Source organism: Uncinocarpus reesii, genomic scaffold (genome assembly GCF_000003515.1).
Source record: "Uncinocarpus reesii 1704 scaffold_1 genomic scaffold, whole genome shotgun sequence".
Lineage (NCBI taxonomy): Eukaryota > Fungi > Ascomycota > Eurotiomycetes > Onygenales > Onygenaceae > Uncinocarpus > Uncinocarpus reesii.
This window is the reverse complement of record NW_003052500.1, coordinates 6,456,731-6,482,159: the sequence shown is the minus strand read 5'-3', so window position 1 is coordinate 6,482,159 and position 25,429 is coordinate 6,456,731. Positions and strand designations below refer to the sequence as shown.

Here is a 25,429-nt window from a genome sequence, read left to right as displayed (position 1 = left end):
TACTGTATCGCCGGGCCAAACGGGCTGGCTATCAGCGGTGCTCCGTCTGGCGGCAGTGGAACAAATCCCGACGTCCCAAGTGCCGTTCCAAATTCCTCGCATGCGTGCACCAGCTCTTGCCACTCCTCTTCGGCTGCTGCTGTCAGCGAGTCTAGGTCTATGCTATCCTCTGAACCGCTGGGAGACGGCGGCGAAGGGTAAATCTTGCTGTCAAAGGCTGATGGGAGCCTTGTCGCAGAAGGCGGGACCATGCCATACATAGGAGGACTAGCCTCACGTTTTAGCGCTGATGCCCTCCTCTTCGGGTCGGTTTGCGCGTGCGGAACCCCTGGTTGAGGACCGTTGTGTGCACGGGGACCAGGGCCACTCATCCCCGGCGGAAAGAAGTTTGGCGGAGGTCGCCATTCGCCGCCATTAGCTTCAATTACCTTCAGCTTTCGCTTCCGATCCTTGAAGACAAACGTACTGATCCTCGCTAGGAGCAGTATCAAATGATCCATGGACCCGTAAGCCGCATCAAGCTTACCTACACCGGCTCTGGGCGGGCATTCACCCCATCGATCGTACGGCAGCCTATACATATATCAGTTTTCAAGCTTTCAAAAATCACTTTTGTGACATACAAGAGTGCATTCCCACTAATTATGCTATGAAACACATCCTGTTTGCAATACCACCAATACAGGTCGCATCGAACTCTATAGTCATCCACGTCTTTGGGGGTTAAATTGGTCTCCGGCTTCTTCTTTGGGCTGCCCACTTGACCAAACTCATCATAGTTTATCGCTTTTCCCGTCAGCGTGTTAATGAGCGCTATATCAATGTCGGACTCGACTGGCGCGAATATATCGTTTTCAAAATAACTTCTTAGATACGACGTGGAAGGCCCCGTCCAAATCCCTTGTGCTTGTGGCAGCCACTGTTCTGACGCCGCTCTGGCTCTCATAGCTCGAATATCGCGAGTCATCCCGGCAAAATCGGTTTCTCGAATTAGATGAGCAGCACCAGCTAAATGGTTGTTCCACTTGTTATGCTCAGCACCCATGACTTCAAAAAATCCCAGCAAGAGCGTGGCAGCAAGCGTAGAAATCTGTTTGCGGCGATACGGCAATCCAACAGCCTTGCCAACCTTTCTCAACGCATAATGGTAATGTCTGAAACATGCTGTTAGAGGTTGATTCGTCGTTTTCGCAATAAGAAGTGTGCTAAACGCTAGCATCGCCTGTAGCAATCCTTGGTGTTCCAATGCCATGGTTGGCAGGGTATATGACCACAAGTTTTGCTGTTCTGGTGGGATAGATCCATTAGACATTATCGCCGAGGGTACATACGGATGCCTTTCGAAAATGGACAATGCCGGGCCCGCAACGGTCATAAAATGGTAAAACACCTGGAAATGCTGTGGGTCTAGGAGAGGAGATGCAAGAGGAGACGGATGATACGTTGTGAGAAAGCTTTCATAGCTCTCGTAGGTAAAGACTTGGCCAGTGCTGGATAGCAACTGACGAGGTAAGATACTTGCGTTGCGTCCATACGAGTCAAAGCGCTTATTAGACTCTAGCTCATCCAATTCTTCGTCCGTTTCAACGTCGTAATAATCATCACTTTCGAATCCAGGGTCAAATTCCGGTTCCATTCCAACCGTGGGCTGGGGGTTGTGGTTTACATCAGAATGCGCGCCCAGGTCCGGTGGAATGTGTTGTCGTCTATCTGGAGGCAGCTTTAGCGAGTTATAGGTTGACATATAGGAAATTATTGGCCATACATTGTCCAGATTCGGTCAGCGATAAAGATGCGTTATCCATCTGAAGGTCATTAGTCGCCCTAGTTGGTCAGGCGTTAAAAAGGCCAACTTACATATACGGACGAAGCAAACTGGGACTGATATACCATTTGAGGCCCGTGTGATAGGTAGTCTTCCGGATGATCCAACAGTGTTGGGCCATTGTACGGTGCTCCGAGTTGATAATCCGGATCAATCTGGTGAGTACTCATATTCTGTCCGGGCTGGGAGAAGTTATGTGCAGCTGGCTGATGCGGGTGGGCAAACTGGATCGCATTCCACGAGTACTGGTCTTCTTGGATCGGCTGTGGAATTCCAGGCGGAGAGGATGTAAATTCTTGTCTCACAAAAGCATCGGCAACAGGGCCATAGGCTGACGGTCGAGGTGCCAGGGGGAGGAAGGACCGTACTCCAGTGGGCTCGCCATGGTGAAACGCCTGGACAAACTGGCGATTCAAGAAGCCCTGGTTTGCTGCTGTCAAGTCGCGGGCTGAGCTTATCGGGCCCAGATGTGGAATTGGCCCAACCGGGTCTCTGAAGATCACACGCTGCCCATATCCTTCGCATTCCCGCTTCGATTTGATGCAGTTGTTACACCGCGGTTTCTCCTCCCCGCACTTGATCCTTCGCTTTCGACACGCTAGAGGCATGTTGGCGGGTAGGTTTCTAGAGGCAAAGGGGAATGAAAGCACATACTCAGGCAACCGGTCTTGGTTCTCTTCCTTGGACCTTTCGCCTTTGTATTCGTGGTTGGTGCGGGTGTCTCGTCGGGAGAGGAAGCGGAAGGTCGACGCGGCTCCGCTGGTTCCGCTACGACGGACGATTTCTCCGCCATGGTCGGAGGCCCAGCAACAGGCCCCGGAAAGGAGACGGAGGATGTGAGGAGACGGGAAAGAAAAGAAGAAGTAAGTGACGCTGTGCAAGCTAGATTTCGCTGGAATTTTAGTATGGATCGCCTTTATTGGGCTACGGGAGAACCAACGGACGTGGAATGAACGGAAATGAGTAACCCGGCGAGTTCGAGAGCTTTTTTTTAATCAAAACTCGGGCATTTGATGGTCGTCAACTGACTTGAATATAAGACATGCAAAAGACGAAAGCAACGTGACGAGAATAGCTTGATGTGATTCCGGGGGAGAAAACACCTCAAATGGTTCATTAAACAAGCATTGAGGCCCACTAGGCAATTAGAACAGGTAGCGCCGGAGCTATCCTACTATCTATTGCTCTTGCGGAGCAGCCTTGAGCGGAATGAGCAGAGAGCAGTGGGGGATACGAAATAAGGAACGTTAATTTGACTTGTCTGTGCCCCTATAAACGGGCCGTCCAGCATTGAGAAAGGCAGGGAGTACGATCATATATATAGCAATGCGGGCTTTATTGCGCAAAAAGAAAACGTAGCGTGGAAGCATGGATGATAGGGATATCTACTCATGTGTGCCGGCAAGGGTAGGATGGTTTGTTTTCACGGTGAGCGGGGGCGTATGGATGGGAATTCGTAGCAACAGGGGGAGGCGAAAAGTGTGACGAGAATTGAAGGGACAGGATCAAAAGAAAGCAGGCAAGGAAAGGGTGAGGGATAGTTAGGGGAAAAAAGCAAATAAATGAAGGAACCTGAAAGTATGGAAGAGAGAAAGGGTGTCAAAAAGCAAAACCAATATGGTGCAGGAAGGCTCCAGGTTTCTGAGCAGCGTCACGGAAGATCGATCAGCAGGGCACAGCTGCCTCGACAGCTCAGGATGGCAGCGTGCAAAGGGGGACAGGAAGCGGGATTAGGCTCGGAAGAGGGAGTGGACGATCAGCAAGATCATCAGGATGCTCCAAGCCGCCAGCAGATGAGAATCGCAGCCAGCAAGGCGGAAAACGTGACGGCCACGCGAGAAACAGCACGGCGAGAAACAAGCCAAGCTTTGTGGTCGACTCCAATCGACCTGCGGCAAATACGGGCTGGCTGGTCAGTGCAGAATGCGAGGAACAGGACGCTATTAATAGCCTTGTCCATTCCCTGCGACCGTTTGCCAATGAAGAGCTGCGCTGGCAATTCGCCTTGCCTCTCTGTCGTGTTGGAGAGACTGCGATATCAGAATTGCCCCTTTTCCGTGTGGCATCACAGAGGATCGCAACACCTCCAAAAGAGGCAAAATGAGCACCGCAGAGCAGTGCGGATAAATCAGACTCTAAATTGGAATCCAGACCGGCCGATTCATTTATGTTTCTCGAGCTTGGCAATTTAACAAAGGATAAATAAGTTACCCTGGATGCAAACCAGAGAGAGAGAAGACTCCGGGACAAGCTAACTAGTTGAAAGCGAGCCAAATAGTTTTGATAGTCTGCAATTCACAAAAGACCTATCAACTCTTGTGTGGTTCAGTGGGCAAACCCCATGTCGCCTTTCTCACCTATCACTCCCGATAATTGCGGCAACGAGTTTAGTGGAGTGCGGAGAGACCAGTTTTCGCCACTTTGCTTCGCGCGAGTTTTAGTGCACGAATCTTGATAAAATCTCCGGCCGTTTAGGCTTGCCCGCGAATGATGGAATTTGAAAGAACAAGCCCATCGAATGATGCGGTGTGTTGCCGCCCAAAGGGGGCCAAACTGAATCCCCTTTGCATAAACTTTTCGGTGCTGCATCAGCAGGTAAAACGGCGACCAAGTCTAGATTATTTTGCGTTGGGGTCCAGGACAAGGACTCGGCCATGCATGTTTGGTGCAACACAGACAAGTGGAAGAGCTTACTGCAGCAGCAATTAAGCTTCTTCACAATTCGTCCGCAGGTCATGGGAAACCGTGCGTGCTTTGTCCAACTCTAAAGGCGATTCCGGTAGGGCCAACAAACCCACGAGGTTTCGAGACGGAGCTCAGCCGCAGACACCAGGCCTTTGCCTTTCATCCGCTTGCCTGGAGGGCTGTTGCCGCTCAACGCCAGCAACCAATAACTCGGGTCCAGATCAGTTCCCTTCCTGCACCTTAAAAAGTCCCGCCGGTGAAAAGGCAAATCCCATCCACCGGTTGTCCCAACAGAGTTCAATGGTTCAGGCCTGCAAGGCTTGACTGCAATCCCACATGGACACGCCAGACTGAGCGCTGATACGAAACCTGCATGAGAATATCTATGAGATTGCATCTCTACCAAAACGCCAATACCGCAATCGTGTTCGATCCGGCCTGTTAAACAACCCAAAATGGCTCTCCAACTCCATCAGGCCAGCCGGAATATCACCGGTGCAGCTGCACCGGCAAGCTGTGAATGGCTGGCTGCACCAAGAAAGCTGTTATTTATTCCTATTATTAATGCAAAGAAACTCCTTATCGCCCCAAGCATCCATTTAGGATCACCTGATTCCTAACATTTGGACCTTCCTGTCCAGAATTTGCCTGCGTTAGCTGCTCCATGTCCACGAGCTGACAGGGGGATCCTGCTGGTCATCCAGTCTGTTTTTAGGTCACCATTCCAATGCTCTTGTGTCAGTTTTGGCTTTATTATTAGCTAGGTATCGTGTGTTAGAAGCCAGACATGGCTAGACTATTTCGCCGTCTTGACCCAAAACAGTCACTCGAGATTGAAGAGCGTTAGGCTGCATAAATATTCCGCTGGTATGTTGACAGGGTCATGGGGTAATTTTTCCTATCCTAAGATTTTGCTCCCTTCATTTCAAAATGTTGAATAGGCCAATCTGCAGTTTTCCCCAGCGGTAATGAACTCATAATTAGATCGCTGAGCTCTCGTCCAAGTCGCAATGCAACCGCACTTTGGGAAATGCAAAGAGCGGATCACTCACAACCCATCAAAAAAGAAACGCAAATGTCAAATCGCTGGGCTACTCGCCGTGCCTTCACGGCCTCGCGACCACCCAGGTCAATTAACATACCTAGGTGTTGGGCTCGCTGGTCAATTTGTCAGCACTGGAAAGACTACCATCTTCCACCAGCTCTCATTCACGCTATGCGAGAGTCCAATTGGTGATCAGAGGTCGGAAACAGGTTATTTAGGGAACAGAAGGCGTTGTTTGCCCTATTACTGAGCTGAAGCATGGGTATCCAGACTGTAAAAGTCGAAGCTCGCGATCCCTGCGCGGGTCGATGCTCAATGTCCAGGGGAAGCGGTCAGGATGGGACGGGAAGTGACAAGTATAAGCGGCTGCATCCTTGCAAAGTCACGACACTGGGGATCGAGAAACTGAATATGCAGCTTTTTTCCTTTAAACCCCAAATTCTGTTTTCTAGGCCTCGGCGGTTCGGCTGAAGCCATCATTGTCAATAACCACTAGGTTTACCCCAACCATTGGCACTCGTCCTTGCTACTTCACTCGCATCTTAATCTTGATCCTCTCCCCTTAACAATAATCGGGTTCGCAAATTCGCAGGCTCGCCATGAAGCTCTGCGTTGAGGCTGTGGTGGCGGTGGTGGCTGTGCTGCACGCATCTCGAATCTATGCGCCATCCATACTCCGTACAAACATTTCGCTGGGAGAAATTGCTATTTTCGGGCCGTACAGCTAGTTAGGTGAATGATGGGTGTCATGCAATCAGACCTTCGCGGCGCCGGGCTGAAAGTCTTCGTTGTGCTTTTGGAACATTTGGCCCCTAATCACAACCAATTTATGCCCTGTACAATTTGAAGGCGGGGGATTGTTTGCAACGGCCTCACTCCATGAGAACGTTCATTCTGTTACGTCTCTTGGTTTGGGAAACTGTCCTCGTTAGGGAGCGGGTAAGCCGAAATCCATCATCCACAAGGCGATCCCGCGCATATTTCGCATAATATCTGCATGCAGTGGCAACTATGGCAAATGCGGTCTGCTGCTGGGGGCCAGGACGGGCAATGTAACAAAAGCGCTCCGGGAGGCACAGATGTGCAGGATTCTAGGTGGGCTTATCCATGGATAAAAGTAGAATCGACAACGACGTTCTCGCCAGAAGCAGTACTGGTGCGCGAGTACGGATCACAAAACGTATATATCCCTGCCCTCGTTCGTCGACGTCGTGGCTATGGAGCTGGTATCATTATCCTACCAAATGGCCCTAGCCAAATACCTCTTTGGGCCATCCACTCCGAAATAACGTGCGTCTGCTCTTGTTCAAATCGGCTCGATATCTGCTGAGATTGAAGCACACTCCCAGGAGCATTGCACACCTTCACCCCCGCTGGCTGATGCCGTGACCGACACGCCTAAAAATATGATTATATATCACTCGTACTTACGCTGGTGGTGTCCAAATCTGGCAGACTGAGCTGCAACTTGAAAGTGCATTTCACCGTATAGACCCCAACTTCTGACCCCAAAGCACTTGTATTTTGCATACTTTTCGCGTGTCAGACCTTGATACATGGCAACAGTAGATCTGACGGGTCAATCATCCCCTGAATCCATGGGCTTTTCGGTGGACTCCGGGCTCAGGCGCGATGTGTCTCGCAGGACGAAGAAGCTGAAGCAATAGGAGATAAATGGAAAGATCCGTGTAGTTCGCCAGTGATGGAGCTAGCTAGATGTGAAATCAGCCTCCCTGCAGTGTGTTTCCCCGTCTTGCTGGTTTCATCGGCTCAAGTGAAGGTTGCCGTTCTCACAGCAAAGAAATTGCTCTCGTCCATCGTGTCGCAGGCAATGACGTCGCTAGTCTGTGGTCACCACCTCAGCGCTCGGTTGGGATCAGTTGGCTTCCGTCCCAATTTCATTCTGCCCTGGAAAATCGGCCTATTCTTGTCAGGTCTGGTTGGTCATGGCCGACTCTATACTAGACGATATCTCGCATCGAAGATATAACGCCTTACGGGGGACCTATGTCCTGGTCTCCCCGCATCGAACCAAGAGACCATGGCAGTGAGTGTGTGATAGAACGGCCAGCCCGGAAACAATATTGACACTTGGATGCCCGCTAGAGGCCAGCAGGAGTCCCCCTCCAAAACCCTTCTTCCCTCATATGACCCGGACTGCTACTTGTGCCCCGGTAACAAGCGGGCGCAGGGAAACGAAAATCCTCGATACACCAAGACCTTTGTTTTCGTGAACGATTTCAGTGCAGTAAAAGAAGATCAACCTGATTATGATCCTGGGCAAGACGACAACGGTGGGTTTACCTTGATTGCTGTTGTCCCAAGGTCGTGTCTTCTCTGACCATCAAGACTAGATCTCGCATCGACCTTCCTCAGAGCCGAAGCGGTGACAGGAAGGTGTTATGTTCTCACATTCTCCCCCAGTCACAATCTCACTTTGGCCGACCTCTCAACCAGCGACATCACCCCTATAGTCAATGCCTGGACCGACATTTTTATCAGCCACCTACCGAGCAATTCACCGCTTGTGACGCGCGAGCGAGCCGCGTTATCATCCGACTCTCCAGCGTTGCAAATCTCAAAGCCAAACCAGCAGTATCGCTATATGCAAATATTTGAGAACAAGGGCGCTACTATGGGGTGTTCGAATCCCCATCCCCATGGGCAAATATGGACAACAAGCTCATTGCCAGAGGAGCCAGCGCAGGAATTGGAGCAACTGAAGAAGTATCGTCGAGAAAAACCAGGTAGACACATGCTAGAAGATTATGCTTCACTCGAACGGGAGAAACAAGAAAGAATAGTATTCGAAAACGACGCATTTCTGGTACTCTGTCCCTGGTGGGCCGTATGGCCTTTTGAAACCATGATCATTAGCAAAAAGCATAAACGCTCACTGGCGGATCTAACGACAGTGGAACGGGAACAGTTAGCGGAAGCAATCGCAGAGATTACTAGAAGGTATGATAATCTTTTTGATACGCATTTTCCGTATAGCATGGGGATTCACCAAGCTCCGCTGGACGGGACGGTGGAGGAAATGGACGCTTCTCATCTACATTTACACTTTTATCCACCGCTACTGAGAAGCGCGACAATCAGGAAGTTTCTGGTCGGGTAAGTCATGAAGCTATGCTCCGCCGTGATCGAGAGGCTGTTTGTTAATAGCGAGCATAGATATGAGTTGATGGCTGAGCCTCAACGTGATATCACTCCGGAGCAAGCAGCAGCGAGATTACGAAGTTGTGGAGGTGAATTATATCGAAAGTTAGGAGACGGGAATCAATAGAGAAAAGTTTTTTCTAGTAGAGAAATCTTTCCAGTCATATGCAAGAAATCCGCTGATATCTGTATCTCGGTCGATCACAATGTTAAAGGCGATTTATAGGAAATGGGCAATAGCCCGCGCTGCGCTGAAATCATCCACACGCCACACTCCACGCTCGAGACGCCATGGCCTAGGCGAAATCATTACCGTCTCGCCTTTCGCAGACACTTTCTACCCATCACTCCAGCCACTCCAACGTCACTTCACATACCACCCTCTCTGTGTCATCATCCACGTAAAACTCGCGCTTGCGACCACCAACGGGCTCAGAAATCTACCTTTTGCCCTGGCACTTCCAAACACCAGCCATTCGCTCACAAAATGAGTCAATGCAATTCCGTACGTCCATATCGCCAGGTCATACACATGTTGATCAGTGATGTAATACGCAGCGTAGAGACGGATGACGGAGGAGAGGAATGTCCAGGTCCCGAATTTACGCGAGGATAAGGGGGTGACTGGGGTAGCGGCGTAGAGTTGACCGGTGTAAGTCGGGTTCGCGTAGGCTTGGAGGGTATTAAGGGTTGACACGACGGAGACCTGCTCGAAGAGTCAGTCTGGATTGTTTGGTGACTGGCTGTTGAGGCGAGGGAACATACCAAGAGAAGCCATTTGGGGAGATAGCCCTCGTGCTGCGGTAAATAAGAGGCAAGGGACATTGTCGTGGTGAATTGCCCCGGTCCTGACCAAGCAAAAGACGCGTTTTTTCCCGTTAAATTGAAGATTTTAATGCAATAAGTGCGGTGGGATTGTTTTGTTTGGCTGTGAGAGCTTGCTGGATGGATGATGGTTCGGGAGCTGGGAAAAATCCCCAGAAATTCGAAAACGAGCTGCAACTCCCTGTCTCCCGAAGCTCAACGCGTCAAAATTCCCAGGACAAGACCACGACCTTTCGTTTTCCTGATCAACCTTGATTGCTGGCAGCATGTCCCATATATCATTTAAAGGCTGTGGCCTCTTTGGCCGTACCGACGGTTTCCAGCTCGACGTCTCCTCGTGCCAAACGATTGTCGCAGCGTTGGTTTTTGCGACGGGCGGGCTCTTCCTCCTGAACAAGAGCTTCAGCTTCCTAAGAGCTCTGTTCAGTATTTTCATACTCCCAGGAAAACCAGTAAGACTCTACCAACACCATTACTGCCCTGTTCATACTAACAGGATTCTATCATTAGTTGAGCAGCTTTGGCCCCAAGGGCAGCTGGGCCCTCGTTACCGGTGCCTCCGATGGAATCGGCAAAGAGTACGCCCTCCAGATTGCCCGAAAGGGCTATAACATCATCCTCGTTTCACGATCGGAATCCAAGCTCTCGGCTGTAGCCTCCGAGATCAGCTCCGCCAACCCCAAAATCATGACCAAAACCGTTTCAATGGACTTTTCCCAAGATAACGACGAAGATTATGAGAAACTCAAGGATGTGATCAAAGGGCTCGATATCTCTATTCTAATCAACAATGTCGGTCTGAGTCATAGCATTCCGGTGCCTTTCGTCCAAACCCCGGAGAAGGAAATGAAAGATATCATCACTATCAATTGTCTCGGCACATTGCGCGTCACACAGCTTGTTGCTCCCGGAATGATCCAGCGCAAACGCGGTCTGATTCTCACTATGGGATCCTTTGGTGGCCTCCTACCTACTCCTCTCCTTGCCACATACTCTGGCAGCAAGGCGTTCTTACAGCACTGGTCTACTGCCCTTGCTTCTGAATTGGAACCGCATAATGTTCGTGTTGAGCTTGTTATCAGCTATCTCGTCACGTCTGCCATGTCCAAGATTCGCAGAGCTTCGATGATGATACCGAACCCGAAGAATTTTGTTCGGTCGGTGCTCGGCCATCTAGGGCGCGGTGCGGGTTTATCTTCGTATTCGAATACGTCCGTGCCATACTGGACTCATGGACTCATGGCATGGGGTATTACTTCGTTCTTGGGTGCAATGAGCAAAACAGTCCTTGGTATCAACAAATCGATGCACCAATCCATCCGACAACGAGCGCTGCGCAAAGCCGAAAGGGAAAGAGGCAAGAAAGCACAGTAAATCCTGTGTCCATATCTGCTTTCTAAAAAAAGGATTTAATCCCCTTTAGCGGGGCGTGGTTGAAGTTTCACGAAAGTCCGTTGCTTGTAAAGTAAATGATTAGGTTAATGGGTTACACCTTTAGACTGAAAAAAAGAGCCATCAAAGCAGTAACTAATCAGCCTATCATAGCTACTTTTCCGTAGTTAAAGCTCGACTCGCTATTACGGAGTTTGAGCGTTATCATACGGACGTCATGCGGAGACCGTTCTCAACAAGGCACTCCTTGTCTGTAGTTCTAATCCCGCACCATGTACGGAGTATGGAATCCATGATGCCGGAGGTGAATGGAACCCCTCTGGAAAAGGAATATTTCGATCTTCCCTTCCAAAGCTTTGAAAAAAGAAAAAAATAGATAAGAAAAGCAGTTGTGTACTCCAAGTCTCGTTGAAGCCCAACACCATGATTTATTTGTGATTCTCCAATCTCAAATGTTGCATCACTGGCACATTGACGCCCAAAACTCTCCAGGTTGCTGTCGACGCCCTATGGAAAAGCAACTTTCCAAACAATCAAACTCAGGCAAGCAGGGGATAAGTTCTTTTCCCTTTCCCTGGTTTCTTGGTCTCAATAATTTATTTTTCCTTCTAGAGTGGTATGTAATCGCGTTGGCGACACGGGATATCTGGAAATGCGCATGCTCGGTAACTGGCAACCATGCATGTCAACCAGGTCGGGATGCATTTTGACTCTTTTCTCACTCCTTGCCTTTACTAGTATGGAATACCCGCAGATCACTAGGACTATGTTGTGCAGAATCCGGCCAAGACTCCGATTCGGTATGGGATCTGGCAAATTATTGGGAATTGGGTATTCGATTTGATACTTTTGCCTCGTCACCAAGCCCGTTGTGTTGGAAAGTACCCCGTATCAGGTTCTTCATCGTTAATGAGAGAGTCGGCGCACCGTCCACGCATGTAACAACGCCACAATTATCGAAACCAGCGAAGCGCATGCAGATAAGTACACAAGCAGTCGACTTCTGTTTCTATGTGTCGGGGCTATTGCAAGGGAATCAGCATTATTCCTGTAATCACTCAGCCCTACTGAAAAATCATCTTTTGATACTGGCCATTCGGACTAGTGGGAAATTTGGGCACGAATGACCATGCTAGAGGTGATTGACCTCTTAGCTTATATCGCAGCGCTCCTTCGGTTCTAAAATTTGGTTGTTGGCGCAGCTTATGTTACCTTGGAACCACGGCGTTGGGTTAATAGATCCCGCTCTTTGCCGCAACTGCCAACTGTTACTCAAAAGGAGAACCCATTCTGACCCGACGAAGCGGCTGGCCCGAGCCTGATAGTTAACTAAAAGATTCTGGACTTCCTCCTTTCATTTCCGTGCCGAGAAGACTCCGGCGCTTTGGAATTTTTCATGAGTATTGTGGGAATGGCTCACATTACCATGCCTGTAACAACAGCCTTGTATCTGCAGGATGGAATAGAGTTGCATTTCTTGGGTGCCCACAATTCTCAGTAGAGGGGAGAAGTAATTTGGGGTCAACCCACACAAACTCGGGTGTTGTCTCCACATGCATGGGAGAAGATGGAGAGTATAATTCCTATTGAGTTGCACGACATGCTTTCATCTTCTCCAAAATGCGGTGAAGCAAGGCCTTTCGCGACGCCCAAAGGTGAGCCGCTGAATCTGAAACGTCGGTCCTGTCGGCGACTTTCCGTGCATTCCAGCAAGTTCGTCCTTCCTTTCTTTCTCAAGAAGAATGCAAGGGCGTCCCTCTGTTATGGAGGGTAGGGACCACACCGGAGAGGAGATCAGTCAACATGTCATGAGGACATCTGCCGTCAAGATGGATCCCTACTCAAGCTGATTGTCTTTTAATTAGATGTTTCCCGGTCGATGACGTCTTTTGTTGAACTTCTGATTCTCTGGCTTCCCACTGAAATGGTTCTGACTCGTTGGGTTTGTCGGCACCAGAAATCTTATTTTTCGGTCAAAAGTCCAAGGTAAGAGGGCAATTGCCAACGTGTTCATGTCATGACTTTAGACCGGCTCAACTCCCTGGCGGTCATGAGCGAGGCAACTCGCAATATCAACATCCTTGGGAGCCTTGAGAAGGTTGCCAAGGGCATCCCAAAAGCATGTTCCATGATTATCCAGCTGATAGCCGAGGCGATCTGTTGGCATCAACAGGTCTCGTTTGGCCCTCAATACCGGTGAGGAATATTCGCTGATATCTCCAACCGCAACAATATCATATTTTACTCTACCGCATTGCCCGTTTTGGGTATGTTGAAACCAGGGACTGAGGACAATGAACGGAGGTAGCGGAGCGGGTACCACTGGCCATCCTGCACGCACTAGCCACCCTGAGAATCGACGGTTTCACTTGGGATAAGTTAGTAGGATGGTAAACTACCGCGTGCAAGAAAATCCCAACGCAATTTCAGACGAAAAGTCGATCGGGTAGTTATCATGCTTTCTTAACCTATTGGAAGTTAATCAGAATGGATATAGCGAGATTTTCCCTAGATTTCCTACCGCCCGGAACGTTAGCCGGGAGCAGGTACTTTCAGGGGGATTTGGGCATCAATTGCCTCCTGCATATAAGAGGCTGTCTTGCCTTTTTATTAACCTTGGGGTGAACTAAGCTTGTAATCAGCGGCTCTGATGGGCCGTAGCCAGGAACGGGACTTTTGAATCAATCCTTTTCTGCAAACCGGTAGAATCGCCGCTCTTCTGAGTGGTTTGGTCCTCCACAATCGAGTGAAAATGACGTACCGCATCCCAATCCCCATTCATTCAGATCCATACTGATATTTCCGACACCCATACATAGAGATCCTCGCTCAGGAACCACAGAATTGGATGGATCCTTCTTGGAGATATTGACTTTTGAAGGGCGGGAGTTCCAAAAACATGCAGTTGAGAATGACATTTACTTTAGCCCAGTTGATGATGTATGTTTCCCTGCACCGGCTTCTGCCTTGGCTGACTCCTAGCAGGAAGAGATTGATCGACTTGACCTTCAACATCGGGTGCTTAACCATGTTTTCGACCACCGTCTAATATTCCCACCCGTCGACCGTTTGGCAAAGGTCCTCGACTGCGGCTATGGATCAGGCGCATGGGCAGTAGAAGTCGCAGAGCAATATGAATCGTGCGATGTGAGTCGCAAAGCCCCAGTCTCCCTGTCGTCAGGGTCATTAATTTTCAAGATTTAAAAGGTCATCGGAGTGGATATTTCACCACACATGAGGCCGGACGACACCCCCGAAAACCTCTGGTTGCAGGTAATACTCGCTTTTAAGCCTGCAATAAAATCCAGCATCAAGTTGTTTTCCCAAATATATCTTAGCAAGACATCTTTTCCGTATATTCCTGCAGGCCAGCACTTAACCCACGGGTTTGCGAGCCAAGCATAAATTCCTTGACGTCTCCTGGAGATTATCATGCTTTGATGTTGACCTCTCCCGTGTTAATAGGTCGACGATCTCAACAGACACTTCACTTTCGGATATAGCCAGTTTGATCTCGTTCACTCCAGGCTAGTTGCATCAGGGATAAATCAGCAGAGGTGGCCGCATTACATGCGAGACATCGTGAAGTGAGCCGATCACATACCTATATTTCAGAACTCAACTAACCAGCCGTGGCGGCCCAAAATATTAGATCTTTAAGGCGTGGAGGCTGGGCTCAGATGGTCGAAATATATTATAACATCCAGTCTGATAATGGCGCATTAACAGAAAATCACGCGCTTAGAAAATGGAGTACCAGATATATCAGGGCGTTAGAGGACGTAAAAGATGTGCGGGCCGGCATAAAGTTAAGCAACCTGATGGCTTCGGCGGGCCTAGTTGATGTTGAATCAAAAATGATCCCGCTGCCTTTATCGGGGTGGCCAACTGGTAAGCTTACTATTCGCAAAACGTTTCTTTTGTGGTTCTAGCGGTACTTACATCCTTAAGACTCAAGAATGAAAGCGATCGGAGCCGCGAACCGAGACAACGCCCAAAGATGGCTTAGCTCGCTAGCATTGTATCCGTTCATGCAAAAGCTGCATATGTCCCGGAGTGAGCTAGATGATCTGATCTCACAAGCCAGAGAGGAAGCCGATGATCCGTCCCTGAGAGCATATGTCCCATTGTAGGTACCACCCCCCAGTTTGAAACCCGAGTGTATTCTAATAACGTCGAAGATACGTGTGCATCGGACGAAAGTTGTAGGACGGCGACCGAGCACGCATCAATACCGTTGTTGCGGACACAGATCATATTTTGCGAGTTTCGGTTCACATTTGCCTTGTTTGTTCGACGTTCTGCCGCATTTCGAGAGGATTGTTATTTACTCCATGTAGTCCGAGAGAATATAACCTTGGAAAAAGACGGCATCCTCAATTGAATCCTTCATGTTTCGGGCTCTTTTCGGTTATAGTTGATGCAACCGGACAGAGAACCAATCGTTGGCTCTGTGGCCGCAGGCATTTACTGCTATGTTAAGTGCCCGCCAACAGGTGTCAAAGTCCCCAAGGCCAAACAAATTCTGACTGCATGTGTGTACCGTTGGTACAGCTAAGTGCAACTTGATGATCGAACACAACCACCCCAAATGCAACCACAGCCGTCAATTTCGGGTGTGAGATTGGGTTTGGAGTTACCATGCATTAGAGAAGTGCAAATATGGAGTTTTGGAATCGCAAGTTGACCAGCCTTTAACGGCATGCTGGCGCTTCAGCTGTTCCTCGACTTTTGGCGAACGCTTGGGATTTCTGTGGAATTCAAGTCCTGCTTGACGATGGTTTCCTTCGAACCCAACACATGAATTAGCCAACAAAGCAGGCCTTTGGAGCAGAAAAAGATTGAATACCACTTGAAGGGACAAAATAACAGTTCGTTCTTCCGGTTCGTTCCTGTAGCGTCAGGCAGCTCAGCAAATGTGGCAGTATTACAGGCAACGGATCAGAGAGCGGTCTAGTTTTATGAATGCAGAGAAGGGCAAGCAACAAAAAGGTTTCTTTGGCAGATACACGTTCAAGCTGCCATGTCTTGCGTAACATGAACACAAGGACAGAACCCGCGAAGACAGGTGAGGTTGTGGCGGTTGGGGGACGGGACGTGTGACTTGTCCGTCAGAGGCTGAAATCAGGGATCAACTTACGGAGTACATCGGCCGGCAAGTCCTTTTCACAATACTACATGACAATACTCCGTACTCTTTTATCTGCCTTTGGGCATTTCGGATTGAATGGGGTAGAATGATGGCTCCTTTTGAACATCCAATGGCATGCTATTTTCACGGAGGGAGTCTTTAAACAAGAGATGCTCGTGGTTCTAGCAACCAAGGGTATACGGCGGCCATTTGTTTGAGGCTCACAGTTCACCAGCCTGTCCGAGATGGGGTTCTGTTCTAGTTATTATATTTATATTTATTAGAACGTTAGTTGTTTCGGAGCATTTGATTCGGCAAGTCCACAAGGATTGGCGAATCTGAGCAACTAACATTTTAGGACGATTCTGTACAATGTACTCCGTACGGAGTGTTGGCGGGTGAAGGGCTCCATGTTGTTGAATTCAATCTTTCCCGTTAGTTATATAGTTAACCATAGTTAGCTAGAAGTAGATCTCTTGTTAGAACTGGTCAAGTGAAATAAAGTCGTCAGCTTGCACTTTGGATAGAGGAGACTCTGATCGCTATGGTATCGATATGACTGAGATTTCAAATGAAATATTTTCACCCATCAACGCAGGGCTTGTTTTCAGGCCAATACCTCTCATTGCACCCCTATGTAGACCATTTTCGGAGAAGAGTGGTGATAATTATGCCTTCGGACAAAGCTCCCTGTGCTTAGTATCTCCACTTAGTCGGCATACTATCCGAGCGATTCGAGATTTGAGATCCAGGTCAATCTCTAATCTGCATCAGACCTTTTGACTCGACCTTGCTTCGGCCAATATCAGAAACTCTTCATTAGAAAGAAAACCATCCGGTTGCTCTTCTTCTTGAAGCTCATAACTAGTAGTGTTAGATAAGCAATGCCAAGGCTAGTCGGATATATAATAGTCCGTTTCCGAGATATCTCGGCTAATCCTTCCGATAGCATCACGTGTCTCGGGTTAAGCTGCTAATATCGGAAGCGGTCAGAGACGGCACAACTGATATAATTCTCCAAGATAGCACCTGGAGAAAGGCAGCAAGCGCCTTGTTTTGCCAGTGAAAATGCCGTCTACACACAAGAAAGAAAAGCCCTGGGATACAGATGACATAGATAAATGGAAGGTTCGCTCCTGGCCAGCTCCTTGCCCAGTCTGGGTTAACGTCATGCTAACAATTTTCACCGACCAGATCGAAGAATTTAAACCAGACGACAATGTCGCTGGTACGTTCGCCGAAGAGTCTTCATTCGTCAGCCTATTTCCAAAATATAGAGAAGTTTATCTCAAAGAAACATGGCCTATAATCACAAGGGCTTTAGAGAAACAAGGTATTGCGTGTACGCTAGACTTGGTGGAGGGAAGTATGACGGTGAAAACGACACGGAAAACCTATGACCCAGCCGCCATTCTCAAAGCTCGAGACCTGATAAAGCTCCTTGCGAGAAGTGTGCCTACGCCTCAGGTTCGTTCAAAGTGTGCCTACCCTAAGATCGGTGTAGGACTGACGCATGGGATAATTTGCTAGGCACTCAAAATCCTTGAAGACGGAGTAGCTTGCGACATCATTAAGATTCGAAATCTAGTTCGCAATAAAGAACGATTTGTCAAACGCCGCCAACGAATTCTTGGTCCATCCGGCTCTACCCTAAAAGCACTGGAACTTCTAACAGAAACGTATCTCCTTGTCCAAGGCAACACCGTCGCGGCGATGGGCCCGTTCAAAGGGCTGAAAGAAGTTCGTCGCGTTGTCGAGGATTGCATGAACAATATTCATCCCATCTATCACGTCAAAGAATTAATGATTAAACGCGAGCTCGCGAAAGACCCAAAGCTAGCCAATGAGAGTTGGGACAGGTTCCTCCCTCACTTCAAGAAGCGAACGCTGAACAAGAGGAAACAACCGTTCAAAGTTACTGATAAGTCGAAGAAAGTGTACACTCCGTTCCCGCCGCCTCAAGAGAAGAGTAAGGTGGATTTGCAGATTGAGAGCGGCGAATATTTCTTAAGCAAGCAGGCCAAGGAGCGGGCGAGAAAGGAAGAAGTTATGGAACGACAAAGGCAGAAGAGGGATGAAAAGATGAAAGAGCTCGATAAGGATTTTGTGCCTCCAAAGGAAGACACCGGTGAACAGAAAAAGAAGAAACGGAAGCGACCAGAAGACATGACTGACAAGGTATCAGATGGGGAAAAGCTATCGAAAAAGCGTAAGAGCAAGGAAAAAATAAGCGATTAAGAAGAAAAGTGAATACTGTTTGTACGATCGGCGGGCTGGCAATACATCGTCTTACGGCGCAATGGCAGTTCTTACTTCATAGCGTGTTTGTTATATCTCTTTTGGTTTCATATTCAGTTTTGCTATTGGTCATCTAACCATGTATATCCTCTGGTATATGTATTTCCAAGGTTTCAAATTCCCTGAAGCAATGTATACATTGACATTAACAGTCCCAGTTGTCCCAATGATCCCATAATTACGCCCTGGTTAGGCTTTAGGGAAGATTATTTGGGGCAGAGACACAATCACAGGGTTTGTTGACTCGAGCGGATGTGTCTGAAGTCTGGAGGGTCAACCGGAAACCGGGTTGGTTTGGTAAGAGGAGTGCAGCTTGGTATCCTCAAGAGCGACGATAAACTGGAAGTTGATACTTCACGCACCGGCATGACAGTATTCTCACTCATCCTTCATTATAGCACTCAGCGCATGGGCAAGCTTCAGTAATACAACACTCTCGGTGGCGGCAAAATAATTTAAACTGGAATCAAGCAATTAGCAAGCGGCATTTACCTCATAGTTGACGGAAAGTTGTACCTATCCATCAAGATTCTAAGATGTCTTCCAAAGTGATCTTCATACCGCTTCAAGGTATCTTCCAATTTTGCCAGGCGAGAAGGGTCATACGACCTTGAAGACTCGAGCCCAGAGGCCTGCTTCGCATTAGTCCCCGATAGGTCTGGATCTGCTGCAGCAAGATTACGCGCAAGCGACGATGCTGTCCAGGATGCAAACATTGTGCAGCATGTCATCAGTTTAGAATGAACCTGGATCCGTACTTTTAGTAGGGCTTCATCTCGCACGGTAGGGAAAGTTCAAGTTTTTACCTTCAAAAGCTTGCCTTGCGTTAGCATACACTCCTTCAAGCAAGTATCCAAAAAGTCGACATGATCCTGCATCAGCTCGTCCACGGTTCGATTGACTTGCTTTGTTCCATTTACCATCACCTCACTCCCCTCAGCATCGTCCCCATTGACACGATCCATAAGGATCTGCCAGTTTGGTTCAATAACTTCGGCCGTAGAAAAATATAATAATTGCTGCACGAATACTAACATTTTCGCCCGTAATGCCCAGGCTCTCCTTTTCCACAACTCGATTTTCCTGTCAGTGGATTTGTGCGTCCAACTAACCACCTTGATATGATCCTGCCAGCAATTGACCAATAACGACTCTAAGTAGCGAAGGGAGAGTAGGTGTCGAAAAACAAGTTGGTAGCGAAGCACTGTTTTGCGGCTGATAACAAGAGAAAGAGGAAATGGGACAAGATAATCAAGCTCGAGGGCATCAAATCCGGCAATATCTTTATCATCGTCTGTCGTCTGCGGTGCCGGTGTTTGATACTTCTCAGGATGTGCTTCGGGGTTATCCTGATCTATACCTGAGACGCTCACAACGCGCATAAGCCATTTGGTAAGACCAACTTGATTCATGCGAACTTTAACATCTTCCTTGAAAGGGTCCTGGGCGGCAATACTCCCCGGCTGTCGCAAAACGATGTCAAGTAGGGACTGGAGCTTTCCTTCGTTGACGGATTTTGCAGGCTTCCTGAGTTCAGAAGTACCCAACTCCAAGAAATATGAAAAGAAATCCGAGCGATCAAGAAAGAAGTAATGTTTGAGGGAGCGAAATCGGGTAGTAAGTGAGTTCTTGGTCAAAAGCAGATTCAGTAACGAGGCATTGGCGTGAGTATAAGCTCCGTTTACATTATCGAGGAATCTTGGGTCGTCAAAGCTTTGTGGTACATCTTTCATTTCCTTGCTAATATCAACACCGCCGCATTCTCTGACCACGTTAAGGTACTTGCCCGCCAGCAACACTTTATCTTTAACGCTTTCCAACTGTGGAGGAACTTCAGTCTCACGAATGGTATAGCGTTTGTCCCAGTATTCATCAGTATAGTCTTCTTCGAGTTTGTCTCGTTTTATACCCTTTTGCTCCTTTATTAAAAATTCTGCGTGCGGATCTTTAATTTCGCCGTGGTGCAGCCATTCGTTAAGCATCCTCATATATGGCTTGCTAGATTCCCGTAAGAGTGTTTGTAGTAACACCTTGGTCGCTGGGTCCCCGGAAAACGTTGCTAGCCTCTGGGTCAGAAGTCCGAGGACGTTGCCTCCTTTACAAAACTTCTTGCTGGACATTCCTCCAGGCGCTAGATCTCCCCCTTCCCGTAGCTGTTCTAGAATATTCTCGACATCATCGAAATCGTCAATTGATTCATCTGGATCTTGTGCTAAAAGCGAGTTTCTCTTTAGCAAATCCTGACCAAATGAATATAGCTGAGATAGGCTTTGCGCAGTAGGCATCGTATGAAGATGGAGCACATGTAGTGTAAAATTCGGATTATTGAGTAGCTGACTTTCCAACTGTGCAATAAGTATGAGATAATCTTTGAGCAATTTGCGTATCGCTGCGCATAGGGCATGGTTGACGGCACCAAACTCTGCCCTGCTCTGCACTTCCACAAATGCTTCCATGGCACTATAATGGGTTGCCGTTTTCAACATTCCCATAGTTAGGTCCCGGAGACTTGGGTCCAATCCGGGCATTATCTGGTATGATGGGCCGACTAATCGATCTGACTCTAAGTCGGGGTTGAATGTATTTGCAAAATGGATATATTCACCCTCATAACCCATGAAAACAAAAAGAAGATCCTGGAGAATGGCAGCCTCTTGAGCATCCATAGAAAGCTCTTTCAAAGGTTTCGATCGCAATCTTTGAGGAGCCGAGGACGTCAATGGTGGTACGGAAACACGGCATGAAAGAGGTGCCGCCGAGTGAGGAATGAGAGATACCTTGGGGGTCCATGGAGCTACATAGCGTCTGTTAGCATGGAGACAGTAATTTTAACAGGAGTCTGTACCAACCTTCAACTGGTTCTTTCTCCTTGGCCTTAGGGCTACCCGTGCTTGCTTTTGCCCTATGTCTCTCCCAGTCTCCTTTCCCTCCCGTACTCACGGGTTCCCGGACGGGCCTTTTCGTCCTGACCTGCACCTTGTCGCGAGTCGCGGTCCGCGATCTCTCCGTCCGCAGCTCACTTGGCGCATTATAGTCCCTTTCCCTCGTCGACGATTTCAGGCCTGTAGGCGCATCTCCTCCAATTGGCATATTTCCCCTAGACACAACGCGTTCATGCCGCGAATGGCCGGAATTGTTCGCATGGTTTGAAGAGACCACCCGCGGCCTGGGTCCGGACTGACTCAACCCGCGACCATGAGCTGGCGGAGTTCTCACATTAGAAGGCGAAGTCATAGCCAGAAAGGGGAAATGCGAGGCACAGTGGCCGATGGTAGTCTTGTCGTGGACGGACGCGTTCAATTGCGATGCGTCTGGAGCACCTTGGTTGTATTGGTCCTAGTTGGGTTTAGCGCGGTGTCCGATAGGCACTCCCGTTTGCGTAGCCAACGATCTGAGCAGCTGGAGCTCCAAGCTTCCCCCCATAGCTGTCATCTTCAAGTCCAACCCAACGCTATATACCCTTCCGTGCCTTCAGGCTTGCCCCTTCTTCCCCTTTGAAAGAACCTGCATCTTTATCCTATTTCCGCTCACTTATCAGTTTGATACGCCGCCACAATGTTTATTGCGCGATCCGAATATGGTAAGGCAGCCCAACACGACCCTACGGCCTGGTCACTAACAGTTTCTGACAGACCGTGGCATCAAGTAAGTAAATGCCGGCCGGTACGAACTCAAGGTATCGAAACTTATAGCCAAACCCTCCAGCACTTTCTCCCCGGAAGGCCGTCTCTTCCAAGTCGAATACTCACTCGAAGCCATCAAACTTGGCTCAACTGCGATTGGAGTACGCTTTGACGATTGACTGTGTTTCCCTAGGAGACGTGATTAACAAACCCGCAGGTAGCGACATCCGAAGGTGTAGTACTGGGCGTTGAGAAACGAGTTACATCCACCCTGCTAGAAACCTCCTCGGTCGAGAAGATTGTCGAAATCGACCGGCATATAGGATGTGCAATGTCTGGTTTACAGGCTGATGCTCGCTCAATGATTGAACATGCTCGTGTGGAAAGCCAAAATCACGAATTTCACTACAAAGAACCCCTCCGGGTCGAAAGTTGTACACAGGCAATTTGCGACTTGGCTTTGAGATTCGGAGAAGGGGCTGATGGAGAGGAGAGCGTAATGAGTAGGCCCTTTGGAGTTGCCCTCCTCATCGCAGGTCATGATGAAGATGGGCCGCAATTGTACGTTTTATTAGCGCAAACAAGCCGGGCTGGGAGTGTACTGTACTAACGAGGACTCTAGATATCATGCAGAACCGTCCGGCACATTTTACCGCTACGATGCCAAAGCTATAGGATCTGGCAGTGAAGGCGCCCAGGCCGAACTGCAAAACGAATATCATCGATCCTTGACGTTGGCGGAAGCTGAAACCTTGGTTTTGAAGACCCTCAAGCAGGTTATGGAAGAAAAGCTGGACGCTAAAAATGTACAATTGGCAAGTGTGACAAAGGAGAAAGGGTTCCGTATCTACAATGATGAAGATATGGGCAGGGTAGTGTCTACATTGGGAGAGAACCAGTGAAATTCTCAACGGTCTTGATAGATTAACAGATGGACATTTGACCAGAAAGGGAACAGATTTTTTCAATAGACGAGCCTATCTGATCTTGTAAACGCATGGCTTAAGGACTTGGCTTTCTTCCTCCGGTGTAAGCCCGTTGTCTTCTGGCTCCAAGAACCTTTTCTTGAAACCTTTATCAACACCACCAGTACCGGCCCACTTTCCTCTTGTTGGCACCCCGTGCTTCACAAACTCCATTTTCACAAACATCTTATTTGATTTGTCCAGCGTTTGAGGTTTCAAAATGAAACCCCGCGTCCGAAACACCTCCACGAAAGCAGATATGTCGGTTTCATCGTCCATATTTTGATTCGCACGTACATCTTCAGCGAATATTTCATTGCCAATATCGCCCTCATCATCGTCGGTCTCCTTGAGCTTCTTCTTCGCCTTATTTTTACTTCCAATAGCAGGCTTGGGATTCGGTTTATTCTTCCGCGTCACTTTTCCAAACCGGCTCTTGACCTCGCTAACCCAGCACTCACCCTTTCCGTCCCCCCTTAACACCCTCCAGGCCTCTTCAACAAATGACACCCAATTCGTGCCCATCAAACTAAGACAAAATATTGTAAGGTCAACTGTGCCATCCTCAAGTGGTAGGGCCGATATATCCGCCTTTGTGATCAGCGGATCGCCTTCGTGCAGGTCATAGCTCAAAATTTTCAACTTCATCTTCTTAGATAGGGGTGTGAGAGCCCGAGAGAATTGAGCATCGCCACAGCCTAAATCTGCAATGGTGCATATGCCACTTGGGCGTCGTGGCAAGGCTACTAGCTGTCCAGGCTTTTCGTTCCTTTTCGATCCCTTAGCTGGAGGTCGAATAGGCCCTCTCGCTTTAACAGCGCGAATGTAATCGTCGACGGGGTTAGATGGCCAGGACTCTTTCACTTGTCGTGAAAATCCTGCGTGGTATTCCGCGAACAGTTCTGGACTCGCAGTGAAAAGCTCGAGAGCCTTGCTCGACGGCGTTGTGTAGAGGGTTTCATTGAGATGCCGAAAGCGTGCAGAGACCAACTTGTCTCGCATGGCCTTTTGTAATGGAGTTAAGTTGGGAGGTTCTGGAGCCGCAGCGGGCAGGGCCACTGGGGAAGTGGAAGTATGCTTCCCTCCATTCTTAGATGTATTCGCAGGCGCGCTTTGCTTTTGTTTCTTTCGAGGAGATTCCACATGGCTGTCGCCATGCCCACCCTTTTTTGAATTATGTTTCGTAGATCTCGACTGCTCATCACCCCCGAAGCCCGGGCCACTAACTTGACCGATTATTTTCGCAGCGCCGTTCCCCAAACCGCCCGAGTTCGCTTCCCCCTTCTTTTTCTTTTTGGGCTTTAAGCTCTTTGCTTTATTTCCTCCTGATTTTAAACCCTCGATATGCTTCTTCCACATCTCATCCACGTTCGCTTTCGTGACCTTGTCTTCCAAGGCATTGTTTCGCTTACGTTTATTTGACTTGGGAGGATTGTCCGATATAGCATTTCTCGCTGAGGAAGCGTGCGGAGTAGGAGCCTGTTGTTCTTTTTGCAGCTTCAATTCGGCCGTTGAGACTGACCAACCTGGTACTGCGAACATCTTGAGCTAGCCGTGCAAGATGGCCGTACCAACAGTAGACGAGCGTTTCTCGAGGAACTCTGGACTGGGCCTACGCTTTCAATTGGCGTCTGGGCCGTAAAATCTTATTTAACATATCATTGAGAGATCGAATCGTAATATGAATTCGTCCATCTTGTGCGCTCAGCATGCTTCGACAAAAATTCGGGAGCTGTCGTCGGCATCGGTTGAGGGTTTATCCGATTGAGCGGCTCGGATATTGAAAAGTCCGACAGATATGATCCTGCAAATCTGAGGTCAATATCGCTTTTCGATACTTTGGTTGTGCGGGTGATTTACCCAGGATATTGATTGTCAGCCAGAAAGCCGCTCTGGTCTCTTTATCACTTGTTTCTATCCCAGCAAGAATGTGATAAATCTCATTCTTAACATGTTAAATTTGGATTAAGGAACCCCTTCATGGTCCAAGTCATCTTACAGTTATATTCGCATTTTGGTCTCTAGCAGAAAGACATGTGTAGCAATGCTGAATGATGCTGAACTAGACCCCAAAGTGTCTGCACAGCCAGCACTATTCTATTATGCCAACCACCATAAGCTTTTATTTCACCTAGGCTCAATAACCATTCTAGGTTGCTAGCAATCAGGTGAACATTGTGAAGTGATAACTTGCAAGAACAACCGCAAAAGTCAACTGGTGGAGTTGGTATACTAAATGTGAGTGGCAAGGGTGAGGATGTGCCAGGATGGTGTGTGGTCTCTTTTATGTGAAAAGCATTTTTCAACATTTATTAACCACTTTGGGATGTTTTGAAAGCCCCATCTGTATATGTTCTCTTGTGGTATATACCTGCAAAAGAAACTGAAAGACAGAATATAATAAGTTGTTTCTTGACCATTTCCATTTTGCTTATCAATATTCTGATATTCAAATTTTCAATGGGACAAGTTCAGCGC

The 25,429-nt window shown here is 48.3% G+C and overlaps 9 protein-coding genes across 9 annotated transcripts; 5 read left to right on the top strand and 4 right to left on the bottom strand.

Moving 5' to 3' along the window:
- Positions 1–210: 210 nt before the first annotated feature.
- On the bottom strand, positions 211–2,433 carry UREG_02443 (uncharacterized protein; the record flags this gene model as incomplete). The annotated part of the gene is made up of 5 exons (XM_002542881.1): positions 211–267; positions 429–573; positions 624–1,710; positions 1,766–1,805; positions 1,858–2,433. 5 exons carry the CDS (start codon positions 2,431–2,433, stop codon positions 211–213), a joined length of 1,905 nt encoding a protein of 634 aa, XP_002542927.1.
- A 5,068-nt stretch (positions 2,434–7,501) lies between these two features.
- UREG_02442 (galactose-1-phosphate uridylyltransferase) lies at positions 7,502–8,844 on the top strand (the record flags this gene model as incomplete). The annotated part of the gene is made up of 4 exons (XM_002542880.1): positions 7,502–7,602; positions 7,662–7,849; positions 7,910–8,672; positions 8,733–8,844. The coding sequence occupies 4 exons, from the start codon at positions 7,502–7,504 to the stop codon at positions 8,842–8,844; spliced, it is 1,164 nt and encodes a 387-aa protein (XP_002542926.1).
- A 93-nt stretch (positions 8,845–8,937) lies between these two features.
- On the bottom strand, positions 8,938–9,542 carry UREG_02441 (uncharacterized protein; the record flags this gene model as incomplete). The annotated part of the gene is made up of 3 exons (XM_002542879.1): positions 8,938–9,013; positions 9,095–9,423; positions 9,483–9,542. The coding sequence occupies 3 exons, from the start codon at positions 9,540–9,542 to the stop codon at positions 8,938–8,940; spliced, it is 465 nt and encodes a 154-aa protein (XP_002542925.1).
- A 266-nt stretch (positions 9,543–9,808) lies between these two features.
- UREG_02440 (uncharacterized protein) lies at positions 9,809–10,916 on the top strand (the record flags this gene model as incomplete). The annotated part of the gene is made up of 2 exons (XM_002542878.1): positions 9,809–9,994; positions 10,053–10,916. 2 exons carry the CDS (start codon positions 9,809–9,811, stop codon positions 10,914–10,916), a joined length of 1,050 nt encoding a protein of 349 aa, XP_002542924.1.
- A 2,035-nt stretch (positions 10,917–12,951) lies between these two features.
- Positions 12,952–15,067, top strand: UREG_02439 (uncharacterized protein; the record flags this gene model as incomplete). The annotated part of the gene is made up of 6 exons (XM_002542877.1): positions 12,952–13,130; positions 13,754–13,874; positions 13,920–14,081; positions 14,400–14,521; positions 14,695–14,825; positions 14,886–15,067. 6 exons carry the CDS (start codon positions 12,952–12,954, stop codon positions 15,065–15,067), a joined length of 897 nt encoding a protein of 298 aa, XP_002542923.1.
- Positions 15,068–17,133: 2,066 nt separating this feature from the next.
- UREG_02438 (ribosomal RNA assembly protein mis3) lies at positions 17,134–18,303 on the top strand (the record flags this gene model as incomplete). Its single annotated transcript, XM_002542876.1, has 2 exons — positions 17,134–17,532; positions 17,596–18,303. 2 exons carry the CDS (start codon positions 17,134–17,136, stop codon positions 18,301–18,303), a joined length of 1,107 nt encoding a protein of 368 aa, XP_002542922.1.
- Positions 18,304–18,741: 438 nt separating this feature from the next.
- On the bottom strand, positions 18,742–21,597 carry UREG_02437 (uncharacterized protein; the record flags this gene model as incomplete). The annotated part of the gene is made up of 6 exons (XM_002542875.1): positions 18,742–18,823; positions 18,925–19,060; positions 19,199–19,334; positions 19,399–19,446; positions 19,476–21,157; positions 21,213–21,597. The coding sequence occupies 6 exons, from the start codon at positions 21,595–21,597 to the stop codon at positions 18,742–18,744; spliced, it is 2,469 nt and encodes an 822-aa protein (XP_002542921.1).
- Positions 21,598–21,918: 321 nt separating this feature from the next.
- UREG_02436 (proteasome component PUP2) lies at positions 21,919–22,888 on the top strand (the record flags this gene model as incomplete). The annotated part of the gene is made up of 4 exons (XM_002542874.1): positions 21,919–21,943; positions 22,056–22,147; positions 22,204–22,547; positions 22,609–22,888. The coding sequence occupies 4 exons, from the start codon at positions 21,919–21,921 to the stop codon at positions 22,886–22,888; spliced, it is 741 nt and encodes a 246-aa protein (XP_002542920.1).
- Positions 22,889–22,963: 75 nt separating this feature from the next.
- Positions 22,964–24,493, bottom strand: UREG_02435 (uncharacterized protein; the record flags this gene model as incomplete). Its single annotated transcript, XM_002542873.1, has 1 exon — positions 22,964–24,493. One exon carries the CDS (start codon positions 24,491–24,493, stop codon positions 22,964–22,966), a length of 1,530 nt encoding a protein of 509 aa, XP_002542919.1.
- Positions 24,494–25,429: the final 936 nt, after the last annotated feature.